Source organism: Sciurus vulgaris (assembly GCF_902686455.1).
Source record: "Sciurus vulgaris genome assembly, chromosome: 5".
Classification (NCBI taxonomy): Eukaryota; Metazoa; Chordata; class Mammalia; order Rodentia; family Sciuridae; genus Sciurus; species Sciurus vulgaris.
The window spans coordinates 78,160,037-78,179,817 of NC_136465.1; the positions used below are offsets into that span (position 1 = coordinate 78,160,037).

The following is a 19,781-nucleotide window of genomic DNA, read 5'->3' on the forward strand; positions in this document are numbered from 1 at the left end:
TCCATGTTGTTAGAGGCCAGATCTGGTATGGCCAGACCCGTCATGCCTCCTGTCGTTTAAAAAGAATATTGGCTCTTGTGGGTTTATTGAGTAGATAAGTTTATAGGTAATTGATTGATAAACAGCCAGCATCATCCTCTGGCAGTTAACACTTTTCTCATCCACTTGGGATGTGACTGAGAGACCCCCATACCTCTCCAAATGATCCTTCTATCTAGTCTCAATTTGGAGGTCAGATGAACATGACTACTTGAAATTTTTCTCTTTCCCAATTGCAGTAGAATGAAAATGACAACCCAAAGATATCAATGCCCAATTCATGGAACCTATACATATCAGTTTATAAGGAAAGGGAGTCTTTGCCGATTCGATTCAGTTGAGGATCTTGACAAGGGGAGATTATCCTGGATAATCCAGCCTGGCCTTTCATCTAACCACAAGTGTTCTTAAAAGAGAGGCAGAGGGACATTTAAAATGCACAGAAGAGGATGCAATGTGGATATCAGTGCTACAGAAATCCTGACCAAGATATTCTTACCATCCTTCAAATAGTCAAAAGTATCTTTTCATATGACATGTTTCCCTGTATCTTTGGGCAGCTACAAAATGAGTATATGTTAGAAGTGATCACTCAAGGTAGCTGAATTGATTAAAAGTCAATAGGCCCTATGATTCTGAAAAGTGGTTTAGGATCATACTTTGTTTATTCAGAATAAACAGAAACTATCTGCTTGGCCAGTAAAAATGGCTTACCATATGTACCAGCATGGTTCAACTCCAAAGTGGTCTTTTTAGGTTACTGAAAATATTTTATTTAGAGACAGGGTTTCAGTGAGTTGCTTAGTGCCTCACTTTTGCAGAGATTGACTTTGAACTCGAGATCATCTTGCCTAGCCTCCCAAGCCACTGGGATTACAAGTGTGTGCTACTGAGCAATAGAGTTGGGGGTGTGGATCAATCAATGGTCAAGTGTCCCTGAGTTCAATCCCCAGTCCAGCCCCCTCAAAAAAAAGAAAGAAAAGAATGCTCAGTTTACAAACTAATACAGTATTCCAATTTCCCTAACTTATTCAATAGCTCTAATTATTTCTTATTCAATTTAAATTTATTTAGTTGAAAAGGTGGTACCAAAATTAAGTGAATGAATGAAGAAAAAAGAAAGTAAAACAGAAAAAAATATAAAAACTACTTATTCAGTGTCTGATTCCTGAATCTCAAAAATTAACATAAATTCTTTTTAGTTTAATACAGTCTAAAAGATTAGGGGCATTTTGATATCTATGAATGTATGCATATAAAAACATATACTCACATATCTGAAATAAGAGTTTTAATGCATTTTTATTCTACCTTAGGCTATATCTAAAAATGTTGTTTGGAAAATAAAGAGTAGAACTTTGCAGATTTCTGTAAAAATGGGAAACTATATTGAATTCACCAAAGGAAGTAAAAATGAAAGAGTTCAGCATAGTTAAAAGAAAGAGGAAATGAATGTTTGAAGTGAAACCAGTAGTACTTTTGCTGTTTTGGAGATTGATATTATTTATCCCCAAGTGAAGAAAATTCTACACTTTCAAAAATAAAGTTCTTGCTACCAGTTATATGGAAATTCCTTTTCAAGTTCCACCATACTTTAGCTATGGTATACTTCACAAATCTACCTTATAAACAAAACCCTAGTATAATACAGGTATACCTCCAGAAAACACCACATTCATTAAGATTTAAAAGGGTAGGGTTATTTGTTGCCTCCACAAAGCTATTCTTTGGAAGAAATGGGAACCAAACCAATTAGACAGGACCAATTTTATTTCCACATCACAACACTGCCTCCATCTTAGGACATACCTCCAGCAAGCCTTGCTATATAAATTCTTAAATTCTTACAAACTTTGTATCTAACCTTCTCCTATGTATTACCATGCACTCTAGCAAAAACCATTTTTCCTACTTTCTTTTCTTCAAGGTGAACTGCCATTTAAATAATTGGACCAATTAAATTATGCCTAAGAGCTGATAGCAGAGAACAGATAGAAGAATATAAAAGTGGTTCACTAATAAAAAAAAAAATACACCTGTTTCTGAATGAGTTTATGTGTGTATCTGTGTGTGTGTGTGTCTAGAAAGAGAGTGTGTATGTCAATATATACAGAGCTAATGTAAATGGAGTTAACTAAGGAAACTTCACCCCCTGTATTTAGGAAAACATAAGTAGACTGAAAAATTGAATCAACACCAAAAAGATAGAAGGGATTTCCAATAATTAGTTCATCCACAGAGAACAACTTTTCTTAGAAACAGTTTCTCTAAAAACAAAGAAAGCTGGTAAACTAAAAATTATGCCCTTTATACTTTGGTAACTCCAAAAGTTATCGGTTCCTTATAATTTCCAGTGGCAGTTGATAAAGAACCAAAAAGATGAAAAGACCTGGAGCCTGTCTTTTCCACCTCATGTCTGACTTCCATACCACAGAAGACACAGAAAGCTTCAAGATAATCCACGGGCAATAGTGCCCATCTCAGGTAGATACCTAGAGTTAAAGTCTACCTACCGTCCCCAGTGTTGCTCCCTGCTCTTTCTTCCCTGATGTGCTGGCACTTGGCTGCGTGAAACAGCTTTCATTATATTTGTATGAAAAATGCTGCCTTTCAGTTACACTGAGATTTTCCTAAGAAGAACAGTCAATATAGAAGTTGACATTCAGCATCTCTGTGCAAGTACAAGAATATTGGTGGTGAGAATCAAGGGGGCATTCCACACAGCAGTGTGTACAGGACTGGACAGATGTAGGAATCTGTTACTCAAGAGGAAGTCCAAGGAAGAGATAGAAATAATGACTGAATCCAACTGGGCATTTGCTGTACCACATGCTTCTTACCACCCCCCATCCCCATATATCTTTTTTTCCTTCACAAATATCTCAGGAAATAGATGCTATTTTTTTTGTTACCGTCTATTGTTTATGAAGCACACTTAAATGCTGGTTTTTATTTGTAATTGATATCGTGATTATACATGATTATGGGGCACCATGTGAAATTTTAACATATCGTATAATGTATAACGATGGGATCAGAGTAACTGGCATATTCATCCCCTTAGACATTTATCATTTCTTTGTATTGGGAATTTTTATGATCCTCTATACTAGCTCTTTTGAAATATATAATTAATTGTTGTCAGGCATATCTATTCCAACATACTATTGAATTTTAAATTATTCCTCCTATTCAACTGTATTTCTGTAAACATTAATGATCCTTTCTCTATTCCTTCTCCTCGTGTTCTTCCCAGGTGCTAGTAATCAATATTCTACTCTTTAATTCCATCTGATCAACTTTTTAGCTTACACATATGAAACGTGGGTTCTGTCCTCTCTGTACCTGATTTATTTCATTGATCATGATGTCCTCCATTGCCATGCATGCTACTGAAATGACAGAACTTCATTCCTTTTTTATGGCCGAATAACATTTTGTTGTGTGCATAAGTGTGTGTATTTTTAAATCTATTCATCTGTAAGTGGATACCTAGGTTTATTCTATATGTGGACTATTGTGAATAGTGCTGCAGTAAACACAGGAGTGCAGGTATTTCTTCAAAACATTGATGTCTTTCCTTTGGGTATATAACAAGAGTGGGACTGCTGGATCATATAGTAGCTCTATCTCTCATTTTGGGGGTTACTTCCATACTGTTTTTCATAATGACTATATAATGTACACCTCCACCAATGGTCTGTAAGTGTTCTCCTTTCTCCGTGTTCTCATCAGCATTTGTTATTGTCTTTTCGATAAAAGCCATTCTTAGTGGAGTGGGATGATATTGTGGTTTCAACTGTACTTCCCTGATGGCTATTACTCAGCCTTAAAGAAGAATGAAATTATGGCATTTGCTTGTAAATGGATGGAGCTGGAGAATATCATGCTAAGCAAAATAAGATAATCCTAAAAAGCCAAAATTCAAATGTTTTCTCTGATATTGGGGATGCTAATTCACAATGGGGGCTGCTGGGGAAGAATAGAGTTACTTTAGATTAGGTAAAGGGGAGTGCAGGGAGGGAAGGATAGTAGAATGAATCAGACATTATTACCCCATGTATATATATATATATATATATATATATATATATATATATATAACTGTAGGATCAGTGGTATTCTACATCATGTATAACCAAAAGAATGAGAAATTATACTGCATTATATATGATATATCAAAGTGCATTCTACTGTCATGTATAACAAATTAAAATAAATATTTTTTTAAGTTTATTATCTCCTCTCTTGTCTGGTTTTTCTCCCATCATACTTACCTCAAGTAAATAGTATCAGTGATATGTCCACACCTTTCTCTATGCACATATAAATATATACAAACACAAATGAACATGCTTGTATGCAGTCTGGAATATACTCAGCCCTAGATTCAGATAACAGTCAGTCATCTTACTCTGTCAATCACATGGCATTCAATGGAACTACTTTACCTGCTTTCTTGATACATAACAGAGGTTTGGCTATTTTTCTGTTATAATTGGCACTGAGCTGACCTCAGTACCATGATTTTTTAAGACTAGCTGCATATTATTATCATATAGGAAACTAATTTTTTTAACAATTCAGTCATATTCAGATCAATTAAATCAAATTCTTAACATATGAAACAGTCTCAGACATCAGAATTTATTCACAACTCTCCAGTGTAATTTCAAAGTGCAGCCAAAAAAGAGAATTAGTTTCAAAAATTGATATAGATCAAACTACCTATCACCTGTCTATCCTGACCATTTCAATCAATTTCCTAAGGAAGGCATTGTTGTCCAAGTTTACAGCAAAGCAATTGCTGAGAATTTCATTACTTCTGTCCCAAGTTTTACTTGCACTGACCTAACTTGGATTGCACAACTAATTCAGGGAAAACTCCCTTATACAAGAGTCTACCACTACAGTTGGAGAGTGCCATGAGATCAAAGACAGAGGCTGACAGACCCAGGACTGTGTAAAGTATGATTTATTATGGACTTATAGACAGATACCTCTTGGACAGCAGAAAGGAGAATCCCTGCACCCCAAGGCAGAAGGAGGAATTTATGGTAAGATAGACAAAGACAGGTCTTAACCAATTAGAATATACCTAAGATTGCGCATAAACTATTAAAACGTTAAACATCAATTAAGAAACAATCTCAGGGCTGGGATTGTGGCTCAGTGGTTGAAACACTTGCCTAACATGTGTGAGGCACTGGGTTCAATTCTCAGCACCACATATAAATAAATAAATATCCATTGACAACTAAAAAAATATTAAAAGAAAAGAAACAGTTTAGGCATTAGTGGCCAGCAGGAAAAGTTTGGCTTCCTATATCAAATACTGTGTAACACTTTAGGGATTGTAATGCAAGGGTTACATGGCTACCATGATGGTTGTAGTCATGTCACACTACATCCTACAAAAGTCCAAACTATTTTTTGATAAAGTTACAAAAAGAATTTGTCCATTTGGAAGTTGCTTTCAGCACATTTGTCTCTGGGCCTGTTTGCTCAGGAAGTTGATATTGAGGTCATTTATCCAAACATTGCCACATACCTACACTAAATTACTAAAAGTCAGTACAGAGATTTTTTTTTTTTTTTTTTTTTTTGTCATTGTCGATGGGCCTTTATTTATTTATTTATATGTGGTGCTGAGAATCAAACTCAGTGCCTCACACATGCTAGGCAAGCACTCTACCACTGAGCTACAACTCCAGCCCAGTACAGAGTTTTTTAAACTTGAGAGTTTCTAGTTTTGCCCTCCAGTTACTCTGATTCTATAGATCTTAGACATGGCCCCAAAATCTGTGCTTTAAATCTGATGTGAAGCCAGGTTTGGGAACCACCTTATTACTTGTTGACAGAGAAAAAGTTGTCTAAAATAAATACAAAACATGGTTGTTTTAGTCAGATTTTCCATTGTGTGAATAAAAGACCTGACCAGAACAACTGTAGAGGAGGAAAGGTTTATTTAGGGGTTCACAGTTTCAGTGGTCTCAATCTATAGACAGCCGGCTCCATTCCTGGGGGCTCCAGGCGAGGTAGGACATCATAGAGGAAGAGTGTGGCAGAGGGAAGCAGCTCACATGACCATCAGAAAGCAGAGAGAGAGGCCCCACTCACCAGATTCAAATATACACCACACAGCCTTGCCCTAATGAGCCACTTCCTTCATCCACACTCCACCTGCCTCTGGTTACCACTCAGTTAATCCCATCAGGTATTAGTTCACTGATTAGGTTAAGGCTACAACTCAATCATTTCTCCTCCAAACCTTCTTGCATATGTGAGAACATGTGAGCTTTTGGGGGACACCTCACATCTAAACCATTACAATGGTCTTTCCCTTAGAATGTTGAAAGTGTATGTAATGTGTGTGTATAATTATCTATGTATCTATCTATCTATTATCAATTCAAATTTACTAGGAAAGGATTTAAGATAAATAGAAGGCTGTATTTAAAAACAAACAATAGTTTGCAAAGTGGGGAGTTGTAACCTTCAGTACAAAATGAAAATGCACCACAAGGAACAGAGGAGCTGGCTTATATAGAAAAGTGCAGGTTCAGGTTCCCACTGTGGTACTCTGTACAAACAAAGGATGCCAGCCTGCAGCCTGCTCAGTTCTGATGGATTGCAGGTCACAGTTCATTGGTCAAGCCAGGTGGCAAAATGGGACTTTCTGGGAGCTATTTATCTTGGCAGCTAGAACATCAGCAGGCTTGGGCCAGGGCCACAAAATTTTAATTTATGGTTCTTTCAGGAAGAGTATATGTGTGACCCCCAACTCAGCAATTGGCTACCAGATTCTAATTTGAATTTAGGCCTATGTAGCCACTTGGGGTCCTTCATGGAGATTCAGCTTTCCTTAAAGTTCATTCTATCCATAAATCTATCTAAGTATAAAATGTCTTCTAGGAATTTTGATTTGGAGAGGTTAGGAAAGAGGGAGAGAAAAAAAAACTGGAAGTTCCTGGGATCAAACCCTGTCTCATAAGCCAAGTTAGGAGAAAGCAACAAGGATGAAATGTTCTGAAACAGAAAAGAACTTTGGATTTCCTGGCCCAGGGCAGAGGCTGCTGGGAACACACCAACCTGTGATGACAGGAAGGGGGCTACCACCAACAGTAGCTGATCCAAACACAGCCACCTGAGGTCAAGGTCAGACACAGAACTCTCTTCTCATGAGTGTGAAAGTCAGAGCACACAGGAGATAAGAAGGAAAGAACAGAGGTCACCCGAGGAAGATAACCTGTAACCTCTTTACAGGGAAAAAAATAACAAGGACAGTTAAGTTACAAATAGTACATCGTTCTTTGGTTAGAAATAAAAAAAATAACAGAAGAAATTATCTTTCCCTTGGGAACAGAGGAATCTGGTGCAGAGTTTTTGATTTTAAATAAATAATTTTATCTATGTGAGAGTAGAAGTGACAGTAAACAACTAAAGAGAAATGAAAGAATAAAATTTCTCTTTTAATCCATGTATATGTAGCTTGCGCTTCAGTCCTAGAAGAGAACCGGTAAACTCTGTTCACCTAACACTATGATTTTAAAAAAATGATCCACATTTTTTAAAATGTGCTTAAATATATTTTGTTTATAAATCTTACTAAATATTTATGCTGAACATTATTCCTTAGTTCTAGAGTTTCTTTTAATACATATAGAAAAATTAATTAGCTCACAGTTTTAAATCTTTCAAGAAAAATAAACTACTAGAAGGTATGTATAAAGTTATTTCAAAGAATTATTAAAGTATTCCACAATGCAACTGGCTTTGAACTTGAACCATATTCATTTTACTTAAATTCTAGATCACTGTCTTAGCAAATTTAATATCACAAGTTAATTTAGTTTTTAGACTATACATAATAATGCAATTATCTGAGGCAAAAAGATGGAATCTTTATCTTTTGACAATATCCTGCAATCAGCAGTTCTGTCCTGGAAAAGGTCCTGAAGTCATTTGCTTTTAACTTCTAATGTGCCACTACTGATAAACTGCTTTAAGAAAGTTGCAAAAAGTAATGATTCTGATATCTTAATGTCTTCAAACAATTTACTAGAATGTTTCTGAAGGAAATAAAACAAGAGTTTTAAGACTAAAGTTTTCTAAGACTGATGCCCAGATTACCAAAACAATAACCTCAATATTATTAATTTGAATAAATGATAAAGTTGTTAAAATGAAGTTCTTATGCTACTCTAGAATATAAATGACCTACATTTTAAAGATTAATAAGAATGTATTTTCATAGGAAAATGGAGGAGGTGGTTATGCACATGAAGACTGACTTGGCACACAGTGGTACAAACATCTGCTAGAAGACTCAAGTATTTCCAAATCAGTTGGTACACTGCTACTGTCCCACCTACCAGGATCCTTACCTTGGGATCCCCCAAACCTCCACGTGATCCAGCACCCTTCACAACAGGGTTTCCTGGAACTTGTTCCAGTTGGCCTATGTTCCTTCTGGTTATTCCTATTTAAATATCACCAGAGTGCATGTGTAAATATGTCATAAAAAAGCAAGAAAAGAGTCTTTTATTTGAGAGAGAGAAAAAAAATTCAGTGAGATGATTCTGAGATAGAATAATAAAAGCATAGAACAAGTATTCTCCTGGGTTCAAAGGATAACACTGAACATCAAATCAGAAGGCATCAGACAGTGAAGTGGAGAATGTCCTGTGAAGCAAGTTCATTTGCCTGAGAGCTTAGATACAATCACTTTGTAAGCTGTTTTTGACTCTATGACTGTAGCTCCTTTCTTCATCACATGGGCTTGCAATTGCAAGTCCCTTATTTCTTGGTGAATTTGGAAGAAGCATATTAATCTAAATCTTCAATCTTCACTATTTCAGCTGTCTTCTCACATATCCATGAAATTTCAGCACTACAGCGTGAGATATAAATATTTCCTCTTTGAAAATAAGCACATCCTTTGGATCCATTGATCTGGGCAAGTTCTTTATTACTAAATCTGAAAATTTTAATACATTTAAAATTAGTAATAAATATTGTATTTGGAATTTGATCACTACTCAGTTTTCCTAGTTACCTTTGCAATCAACAACATGAATATTCTGAGACTTTTGCCTTCTTAAAGTATCAAAATCCTTAATCTGGCACATCCAAATTCTTTATTTCTAGTTAATTGTGATTCTAGGTAGAATTCTTTAAGAACACTTCAGTTCTGTGATGAGAACTTGTATTTCCCTCTCTAGTATGGGTTTCCATTAATGGAATCCGCTTGGTCCAGATTAAATTAGAAATGCTAGAATAATTGTACTTTGCAAATGTAAGAAGAAAAGTAGAAAAAGATCATATTCTCTACAAAATTTCATGACATTCTACTATGCAAAAACCTAATTTTACTTATGGAGGGTAACAAGAGAACATGGCAGAGGTTAAGAGAAGAAATGAATTAAAATATAGATGTGGTTCTGATAATAGCTCTCAATTCCTTTGCTAGGAAATTGATGATAACTCCCAAATAATGTCATTTTAAAATTAAGCTTGACCAACTTAATTCTCTATGTGATCAGTATTGTTTTTTTCCAAATGACCTGCATTACAACTGCCATATCCTTTTCTTGCTTCAGGGTAGGGTTATTAGATCTTAGTCTTAGCTAAACACTTGCTCAGCAGATAAGGTCTTCTGAGCCTAGGAAATGACTATGTAATCCAGAAGATCAGTCTCAATCACCTGAGTATAATGGGTGGTTTACCTGAAGCTGCATGACCCCTGGGCGGGTCAGCATCAGAAGAATCTGAACTCTGCTGTGGGTTCCTCCCACAGAGAAGGGACAAAGGATGATTAAAATCCCTTTGGGGGAAGGGAAACATTGTAAATTCCAAGGAAAGCTGAAGTGCACTGACATGATGTCATGGCATCACTCCTAGAAATTCTCAGTCTAGTAGCACTAAGTGCCTCAGATTAATCTTAATCAATGCATGCCTGATATTACTCCAGTTACCAAAAAGTTGCTGCCATTTTGTTTGCTAATGTATTAGTCAGTATATGCTTTTTGCCATTATTGCTTTTGTGAAACCAGACTAATCAATTTAATATGACTAGTAATGGGGATTAGAGAGAGTGGAAAATTGGTATTTGAGCAGAAATAGCCACGCCAAAACTTGGGGAAATGAATGAAAATAAAGTGTCTCAGGAAGAAAAGAATAGACAAACTTTTGTTCAAGGAGTTTGGTGTGTCAGAGCTGAAGCACGGCATCTTTGACAAAAGGTGAACAGCATCATTCAGTTTAAGAAAACTTGACAACACGAATTAAAGAGTAAAATAGAAGTGAGTTAGATGGATTAGGTACTTGTTGGGAGAGGGCCATGGAGAAAAAACTACACCCAGAATGATGCCAATGATCTTAGTTTCATCTAAAAAAACAATACTATATGTTACATTTAGAATATGAAACCGTTATGTCATTTAAATGTAGTTGTGATATGGAATGTTCACCAAAATTTTTGGTTCTGTATTCTTTAAAAGAATCTTTTCAAAGCTATGTGCTCCCTTACACAATATTTTAAATGTTTTTCTGGAGAAACTTTCATCTGTGACATGCCCTGCAGATAGAACAAACACAAGCCCACCCCTGTCCCCCATTGGTCTACCTGGACCCCACCTGACCTGAAGCAGCACCTGGGCTTCCAGGTCCTTAGAGACAGAGTCTCTTGCCAAGGTTTTCTTACAGTAGATACAGAAGATGGCAGGCACCTATGTTTTCCATAACTTTAGATAGTTGGAAAAATGCAATTTTCAATTATTACATCCTAAATGTACTTTAAATATTTTCATCAAAATTTTGCCATGGCAGATTTAGTTTACTTTAAATTATGAACAACATTTGCCACATAACCTAATTGGAAAATCTTCATCATGAAGCTATTTCAAAGTACAAGTAATTCAAAATTACTTTCTGTTAGAAAGTGACTGACAGTTGTTTGATCCAAATAGATACATTAACATGAGTTCCTATGACACAATCCTTCTGGATTCTAAGTGCTGAAGAGCAGAATAGCTAAGTGCCTAAACACACATAGTCCGTAAAGCTCAAGGTCCTGATTTGCTCACCTTCAAGCTGAATCACATTTATTTAATCTCTTTGTGACAATATTTATCTGTGAAATGGGAATATAACTGCTCTATTCAAGGCAGTTTGTATTTATGAAGTTCTCTGAAGATACTAAGTATTACATGTATATGTTAAATAAAGAAAACATTTAAACTAATAGGCAAAGTCTAGTGACTTGCCCTGACTTGGTTACACAGATAAAATCAGTACACTACCGTACAATATTTGCTATTCTTTTCTTTGTACTTTGTACACCTTTTTAAAAATGTAGATTTATAATTCTTACACTTCCCACTTATTTTCTCAGGATTCTATGGAAATCTTGGTTTTCCATCCCCAGTAAACTTACAAGGATGGAGAGGGAACTGAGCCATCTTCCCAAAGCCAATTTCCATCAGATGGGTGCCATGATAATCCCAGCCAAAAAAAAGAAAGCATGGGTAGTGGCTGTGACTTAAGAAAATCCTGAGGGAAAAAAAAGCAGAGGGAAATCTTTAAGAGAAAGTCACATTCTAAGTTATAGAAATAAGATAGAAGCATTCGCTGAATTCATTTGCTAATTCTTATTCAGAATCCACTGAATTTCTAACATGTGAATCAGAATTTCATTTATTTACCTTTCATTGAATGAGATAATTTCTATAACCCAGGAAGGAGATTCAATCATACCTTTTCTTCCAGGTTGTCAATCTTTAGCAGTGTGGAGTTCTTTTCTAGGCAGTCCTTTCTACTGTGACTCCAGGTTTTCTCTTCACTTATTGTGAAATAATAGCAACTTTCTTGGTACCACTTCCATGTCTTAGGACAAGGATTACATTTATGGTCTGAAAAAGGAGATTATACTCAACAGCATGAACTCAATGATTTGGGAGTATCTGGAGAAGGCATTTAAAACTAAATCATTTAATTGAACAATGGGATCTGAGGGCCAGCACCCTGAAAACATGCTGTTTTGGGAGCTTCTAAAAATGAGGTCACTCTGGTTATGGGTACCTGCATTGGGGATTCTCTTTTCAGGGTTTGGTCTTCTGGCCTCAGAATTTCCAGCTATGGTTTTAACTTCATTTAACCTGGGATTGCCTATAAATAATTAATAAAACAAGGGGATGAAATTTCCAATTGATATTCTAAGATGATTCCCATTTTGCGTCTGTATTTTCAAAACTATTAAACAAATATGTATCTTCTCCTATATTCTATAAATTTAGAGTGACATCCTCAAAGAATCACTGAATGACATAACTGTGTCATACTCTGAGGTGCCACATATGGTCAGCTTAAATCAGAGCTACTGATTCAATATAACTGGTCAGCCGATCTAAGTCTAATTACCTGAAGTGTGAATGATTAGCTCTCTGCAGAGTTTGATTGCTATTTGCCCCTGTCTCTTCAATAGATTAGATATCTGTGATTTGAGAAATTCTTCCTCCATGGGTAAGTTCCTGCGGTTGCTTAGTTGCTGGGATAAATTTTCCTGCTGGTGGTGGATAATTTTCTGAAGTCGATTCAATTTCTCTGAATCCGAGTTAATTTTGTTAGACAACTGCAAAACTCCAAGACATAACATGACAGAAGACAAACTCAAATATCTTTCCATTGTCATAATAGTCATTCATAATTCTTTTCATTCAGAAACATTTCTTATTGCTAAATATTTATTAGTAACTTCTAATAATTGAGATTTCATGAAAGAAATACACCAGATACTTTTCAATCCCAAGTTGCTTATAGTTCATCTTTATAATTTTATTCATATTTTGACTATTATTGTACTTGTATGAAAATAATGAATTAACAATTACATATCTGATATTTCATCAAAATTGGTGTTGGTAATTTTGCCCCTTATTTTGGTAAATATTTTTTTCTAATTGGAGTTGTTGGATAGAATTATATTTTTTACAGAAACGAAATTCCTTGAGACAAGGGATATCACGAAGTATAGCATACTAACCACACTTCTACGATAAATAAATGAACATGTACCATAGAAAGTTCATTTATTTTCAAAGAATATATCATTGCAGAAGATTAGCTTCTAATTCTCACAATGTTGAGCAACTGAATATGTTATCTTTGCTAGAACATATTTCTTTACAAAAGAGCAAGCTACGTAATTAACCTCCATTTGTATGTCCAGATAGATGTGTCTAAATCCTAATTATCCATGAGATCTTACATATATACAAAGAAATTAAAATAATAGAGATGTATCATTCAACACATAATAGGTTTTTTACTTCAAATCCCCTGAAACTCAACGCTGTACCAAATCATTACTCTTTATTCCACATACTTAACAACATTCTATTAAATACATATTCTTGGGATGTTTTCCCACTTTGTTTATTAGTCCTTTGTTTATTCTTCAATGGACAATAAGAGTAACTCCCACTTTCTAAGATATTTACAATACTGGGTCAGAATCAAGAAAATATTCTTTTTGGGTATGGCTCTGGGGAGTGAAGCTCCTACAGTTACGCAGAGATGGTTCAATTCTGTCTGCTGGGTGTGGTATACCAGGGCACTCCCTCTGTGCTTGTTCTGCTGCTTAGACGTTTTCTCTACACGAGGAAGGTCTTGGGTGAGCAGTGTGAGCTAGTCTTCTGCTAAGTCTTCAAGGTAAATGAAACAGCCTGACTTTCTTAAACACAATTCCCTGACTCCCTTTTGTTTCCACTGGGAGAGTAAGTGGATGTGTGTCTGGAAACAAAGGCCCCTTGCTCTAACCAATAACTATAAAAATAAAAGGCTATTTTGTTTGTCAAGAGAAAATGATGAGTTGGGACAGAACTTCCATATTAAAGTATGTCCCCAAATGATCTATTTTGACAACATGGAGAATGGGACAAATGTGTGATGGCAAAACCACTAAAGGATTCAGGATATAAAGTGAATTTACATAGTTTACAAATTATATTTAATCACTTTTCTTGTGTTTAATGCAAATATACTTACACATGATCCCCAAGGTCACCAACCCAATCAACAACATTAGGCAAAGAGTTAGCAGACCGTGGGCAGCCTGACGCCATACAGGGGATGGAGCTGGAGGCCCTGCAAAGTCAACAGAGGAGTGAGCAAGTAGAACTGCTGTGTGGCTTTTACACTTTGGGTTCTTTATTCTTCCCACTTAGGAAGCTTCCAGGTACTAAAACTTCTCTTTTGCTCATTCAATGACACTATTCAGAAAATGTCTACTATGAAGCCTAATAAGGGCCCATCACCAGTTCTCTTTCATTGCTTCACCACGACTTTTCCTTCAAAAGTAAATGCCTTCTAATTTTTAGTTTTTTTTGTTTTATATCATAACCTACCTTTCATCTTCAAGTTTGCTGATTTCACAAATAGCATCTATGAAAACTTGCCCTGGACTGATACTGCCAATAGGAGAGACCTATTTTCTCCATGACAACTACAAATCTCCAAAAGGCAGATTATTCTATACTTCTTATAAAAGTGAATTTTACTTTTAAAAGTAAATTTTATCTACTAAAAAATTAACATTTATATATTTTCCATGCTATTTATCACCCAGTAAATAATGAATTAATACTGAAAGAAATAATGTACATTTTAAACTACAAACAGCAGAATAGGCCAGGAAGTCAGTATCTAATTCTTCAAACATCAGCATCTCATCTTTAATTTTTAATGAAAATGTTCTCCTATTTCTCTCACCTTCTCTTTGATTCAGGTCCTAATATGTCAAGCCCAATGTTTTTGATAGATTGATACAGTCTCCAGGTGCACTATCTCATGCACCATATCCAGACCTCCTTTTCCCTCAAGCGTTAGAGAAAAGAAAGAAAGAAAGAAAGAAAGAAAGAAAGAAAGAAAGAAAGAAAGAAAGAAAGAAAGAAAGAAAAGAAAAGAAAAGAAAAGAAAAGAAAGAAAGAAAGAAAGAAAGAAAGGGAAAGAGGAAGCTGAAATCATAATCGGCTCTATATGGCACATGTAAAGCCCATTCTAAACATCTTTTTTGAATATCCTCCCCTCAAATCAAATATACACACATGCACACATATTCATAAACTAAAACTAAGTCTAAAGTAGTTCATATGATTCAGATGACTAAAGACAACAGCCTGAACTGTGAGCAGACCTTCTGAAGTTAAGGAATAGGGACATTATCTTATATATTAATCAGAAACTTTCATTTCCTTCAGTGGTTACAAGGGAATAAACTGAAGACCAGAACTGAAACTGGGCTTCCCCCATAGCAGTTGTATGAACTTAGTTAAAATGCTTAATTTATTTCAATCTCAGTTTCCTCACCTCTGAAACCAGTAAAATCATTTTGTTTACTTTATATCTCAATAAAAATATGGCAATGCATATATAACACTATATAAATATTTCTATTAATGATGCAGCATTACTAATTAAACTTGGGATTTCAACTACTGTGATTTAAAAAATACTTATAAATGAGAAACTAACTCTTGCCCATGTCTGATCTGCCCATCCTCTAATTTTTCCCTTTCGTTATTTACACCATGTAAGAGAAAAATGCCATGTCCTCTGTTTTAGAAGCCCCCAGTCTGACTTATAAAAGAATATTCCTCCCACAACCTTGTAAAGTATAAACATCAAGGACATTCATAAAATAGAAACATCTCAGTTTCCAATCTCCATCTGACACATCCAACAAAAACGTTTCAGGAGGAGGTACAGCTTCTTAACATACAGATTTCACACAATCTGAAGCAGGTTCCTAAAGGCACATATTTTCTCTTTGACCTTAGGAACACTCACTCCACTAATCGATTCCATGACTGCACCTTGAAGATGCCACTGCCCGCTTTGTCTTGGTATCAGTAGCAAAGCCAGTACCTCAAAGCATATCACACCTGTCATTTCCAAGGTCTCAGCTTGATTTATCTTAAACTCCTACCTCTTTTCCTCAGGTTATTTCCATCTTGGTTATTTCTTGCTCCAGAAGAATCCTGAAATGTAAGTGTCGCATAAGTCACTTCGTCGGACATTGCAGAAGAAAACAGTACCATAAATTATGTAACTAATGTTTCAATATCTTCAGGTCTGTAACAGGGTGTTCTTTTCCAAGCTAAAATCTTTTACATAGACACCCAACTGACCCTACTGTCCCTTTATTAGAACAGAATAACAGTTTCTCTTCTGTGAAATTGAGAGAAATCAAATATTCTCCTTAGACACTGAAATGTTACAGATGGCAAACTGTAGCACCATTGTTCTTTTCTGGGAAGCCAAAAGGGGGTGCCTGGAGGCAGAGCAGGAATGGTGGTTTTATCCTTAGTCTGCTCCGAATATTTGAAAAAACAGCCAAGTTGTCTTACTTATTTTCAAGTGTCTAAGGTTAGCTCATCCTGTATAGAGACTATACAACATGTCAATAAGATGTACAAATACTAAACCAGAAGAGCTGTGTCACATGCATGCTTGTCTATTGTTATAAGTAATCCAAATGTGTTGTGCGTGTGTATGCACATGGGAGAAAGAGACAGAGAGAGGGAGAGAGGGAGAGAGAGATGTTGCCGGTAATGGGGAAAATGGGACATGGAGAAGCAATTAATAGCTATTGGTGAACATGATCAAGGTTCAACATATACATGTATACAAATGTCACAGTGCAACTCATTAACCTGTATGATGAATGTGTTAATTATGTATAACATATATTATGTATATGAAATTAATCGCTATTAAAATTGGATATGAATGAAATATGGATTTCATATTCATAAAATTGAGTATGAATTCTTCCTTATGGAATGATTAAGATCTTTAACAGTATAATCTTAGAATAATCTTCCTGCAGGTTACCAATACTCTAGAGCAATATTGTTTAAATAACTACCTGAAGTTTCAGCAGAGTGAAAAAAGTAGGCAGGTTCTGGAAAGATAGACTGGCACACTAAGGTATTTTTATTTTTATTTTGTTCTATTGTATTTTCTTAATTTTTTTAGTGCATTATAGTTACATATAATAGTGAGGTTCATTTTGACACAGTTAATACATGCATGGGATATAATTTGCTCTATTTCAGTCCTCAGTCCTCCCCTTTTCTTTCTTCCATTTCCCCTTTTTTTATTGCTTTTTTATTGGTGTTTTCTAGATATACATAAAGGTAGAATTCACTGTGGTATATTCATATATGTACATTGGAAAATTTGGTCCATTTCTTTCCATGGTTCCTCCCTTGTCCCATCCCTCCTCCCTCCCTGTTAATCTCCTTCCTCTACCCTTGATCTCCTTTGTTTCTGCCCCCATACCCCCTTATTTTTCTCTCACTTCCAAATGTGGGAGAAAAGATTTGATTTTGGACTTTCTGAGTCTTGCTTATTTCATTTAGTATGATGTCTTTTCAGCACAAGGGTGGTCTACAGCTAAAACTCTTATAAAATACTTTTTGTCTTTTGGATTTGAAATATCAGAAGATGGAGTCTGGGGCACACACAACCTTAAATATTGCTAGAATAAGTGGATACCCACATGGAACATTTACTATGGGAGGTGTCTAGAATGTTTTTGACCTTGAAGCCTCTTTAGCTACAATTTATCTACATTTCATTTAAAAATACTTGATAAAATAACCTACTTCTTCTTCTTCTTTTTTTTTAAATCACATAAGGGAATTTATTAAGCAAACAGTGTCTCCCTGCAGGGTAAGAGAGAAAATGAGAGGAAAAGAGAAAGGAAAAGAAAGGGTGTGCGCTAGAGAGAGTGGAAAGCCAGAAGGATAGAGAAAAGTGTGTAGGACAGACAGAAGAAGAATGGAAAAAGATCAAAATAACCTACTTCTATGTTCTATTTCTTAGGCCTAAAAAGGCTGAAAAGCATGTTTCCAGTAAAACAAAAGTAAACACCATCCACAAGAATTTGTACTGCAATACTAAAAATTTCAACAACATGACATGAATGATAATGAGTTGATAAGTTTTATAGGAAATATTGTGATTATAATTTGGAAGAAGGCAAAAAAAAGATAGCACATTGGACATGCCTTGGGTCATTGAGTCACAACAGTTGTAAGACTCACAGGGGTCTTTCTGAAGGACTGCATCTATTTCTAATCCCTCCATAATTTTTCATAAAAATTTACCAACATATATAAGAAAATAAATTGTTGTTAAAAATCTATGATAGGTAGAATAAGAGCCCCTAAGGATGTCCATGGTTTCATCCCCAGACCCTCTAAATATGATAGTTCCAATGGCAAAACAATCATTGCAGATGTGATTAAGGTCACGGACTTTGAAGATGAAGAAATTACCCTGAATTACCTGAGTGTACCTAACTTGATTACATAAGTCCCTAAAATTGGAGAAGCTCCTTAGGTGGTCAGAGTCATGGAACAACAAAGAGTTAGAGAGATACAACATCTTTGAGTGATAATGAAGGCAGAGAGCTAGGAACCAAGGAATCTGAGCTAGAAGATGGAAAGGGAAGGAAACATTCTCCCACACAGCCTTCAGAAAGGAACTCATCCCTACCAACAGTCCTGATTTTAGTCCAGTGATACCTATGTCAGACTTTAACCTACAAAGCTGTAAGATCAAAAACTTGTGCTGTTTAAGTGGCTAAGTTTGTGATAATTTGTCACAGCATAAATAAGAAACTAATTACAAAACCCCAGAAAATATTTAGGAGCTATACAAGAGCAAGGGTATCTCCTCTAAAGTTTTCCTTTGATCCGGCAGGAGAAGATTACATAGCTATGCTTCGGGGAGAATTCGGCATTGGTTTTGTATTTTCAGATAGTTTGGGTGTAATCCAAGACGTCCCAAGGTCCACATCTCTGTGAAGATGATCTCAATCACCTCCAGAATGAGTTGCAACAGTTACCAAGATGGGAAAGAGATGCGGGAACATTCTCCAGGAACATTTGCACATGACCTCTAAAGACATGAATGTACTTACATACCTTACTCATGTTCAATTTTTTTTAATTGTTGTGTTTTTAACTGATGGAGAGTTGAATCAAAAAGTGTTTGGAGGCTCTGAATTGTACATCAACTGTACTTCACTGTCAAAAAATGTGGAAATTAGTAATGAATCTATCCTCTTATTTACCATTCTAGGTAAATTAAATAAAGGCAGAGAATTAACATGAGAAAAAGTTAAATCAAGTAGGTGATTATAAAAATAAGAAATGAAAGTTGTTTGTCTATCTCTGCTCTGGTCAACCATTTTCACCAAATTTTGCAAACTGAGTTTTGTTCTCATTTTCCTGATTCTTTCATGAACCTTAAATTTCCCTGAGAATGTATGCAATCTCCTGCTAAGGTACAGGAAATGATGCTTGAATAAAACAGTGATGAATAATCTCACCTGACTCCTGATTATTTCTAAAAGGAAAATAAAATGGGTCGTACCTCCTACACCATTTCTACTATTGTGATACTAAAAGGTTAAATAATATATTATTAGTTTATGATTTTATTATTTTGGAAATTACTGTATATGTTTTTTTATGCATCTCTGCAGCTCATTTCATCAGTCACATTCTCAAAAAAATCATCTTAATTTAATCATCTATATGCTAGGACAGTCTTTCTTATCCCCTTATATTTTTCCAACCATTTTATATCTCCTGCTCACCTTTAGTCCTCTCACGATCATAAGTGATTTTAATATCCATGTAAGTGGTAATTCAATACCCTAGGTTTTA

General features: G+C 35.5%; 1 protein-coding gene across 2 annotated transcripts in view; it reads right to left on the minus strand.

Annotated features, from left to right (window-relative positions):
- Positions 1-4,144: 4,144 nt before the first annotated feature.
- The window catches only part of CLEC12B (C-type lectin domain family 12 member B), a 28,991-nt gene continuing 13,354 nt past the window's right edge, over positions 4,145-19,781 (minus strand). Inside the window, exons 3-8 of one of the 2 annotated variants that reach the window (XM_079143163.1) lie at positions 16,025-16,076; positions 14,086-14,184; positions 12,460-12,678; positions 11,797-11,951; positions 11,477-11,592; positions 4,145-9,019 (exon numbers count right to left, since the gene is read on the minus strand). In XM_079143163.1, coding sequence (XP_078999289.1) covers positions 8,869-9,019; positions 11,477-11,592; positions 11,797-11,951; positions 12,460-12,678; positions 14,086-14,184; positions 16,025-16,076 — 792 coding nt within the window. In that variant the 3' untranslated portion in view covers positions 4,145-8,868. Of the gene's footprint in view, positions 10,785-11,476; positions 11,593-11,796; positions 11,952-12,459; positions 12,679-14,085; positions 14,185-16,024; positions 16,208-19,781 lie in introns of those variants that run through there. The other variant, XM_079143162.1, reaches the window with a different exon arrangement.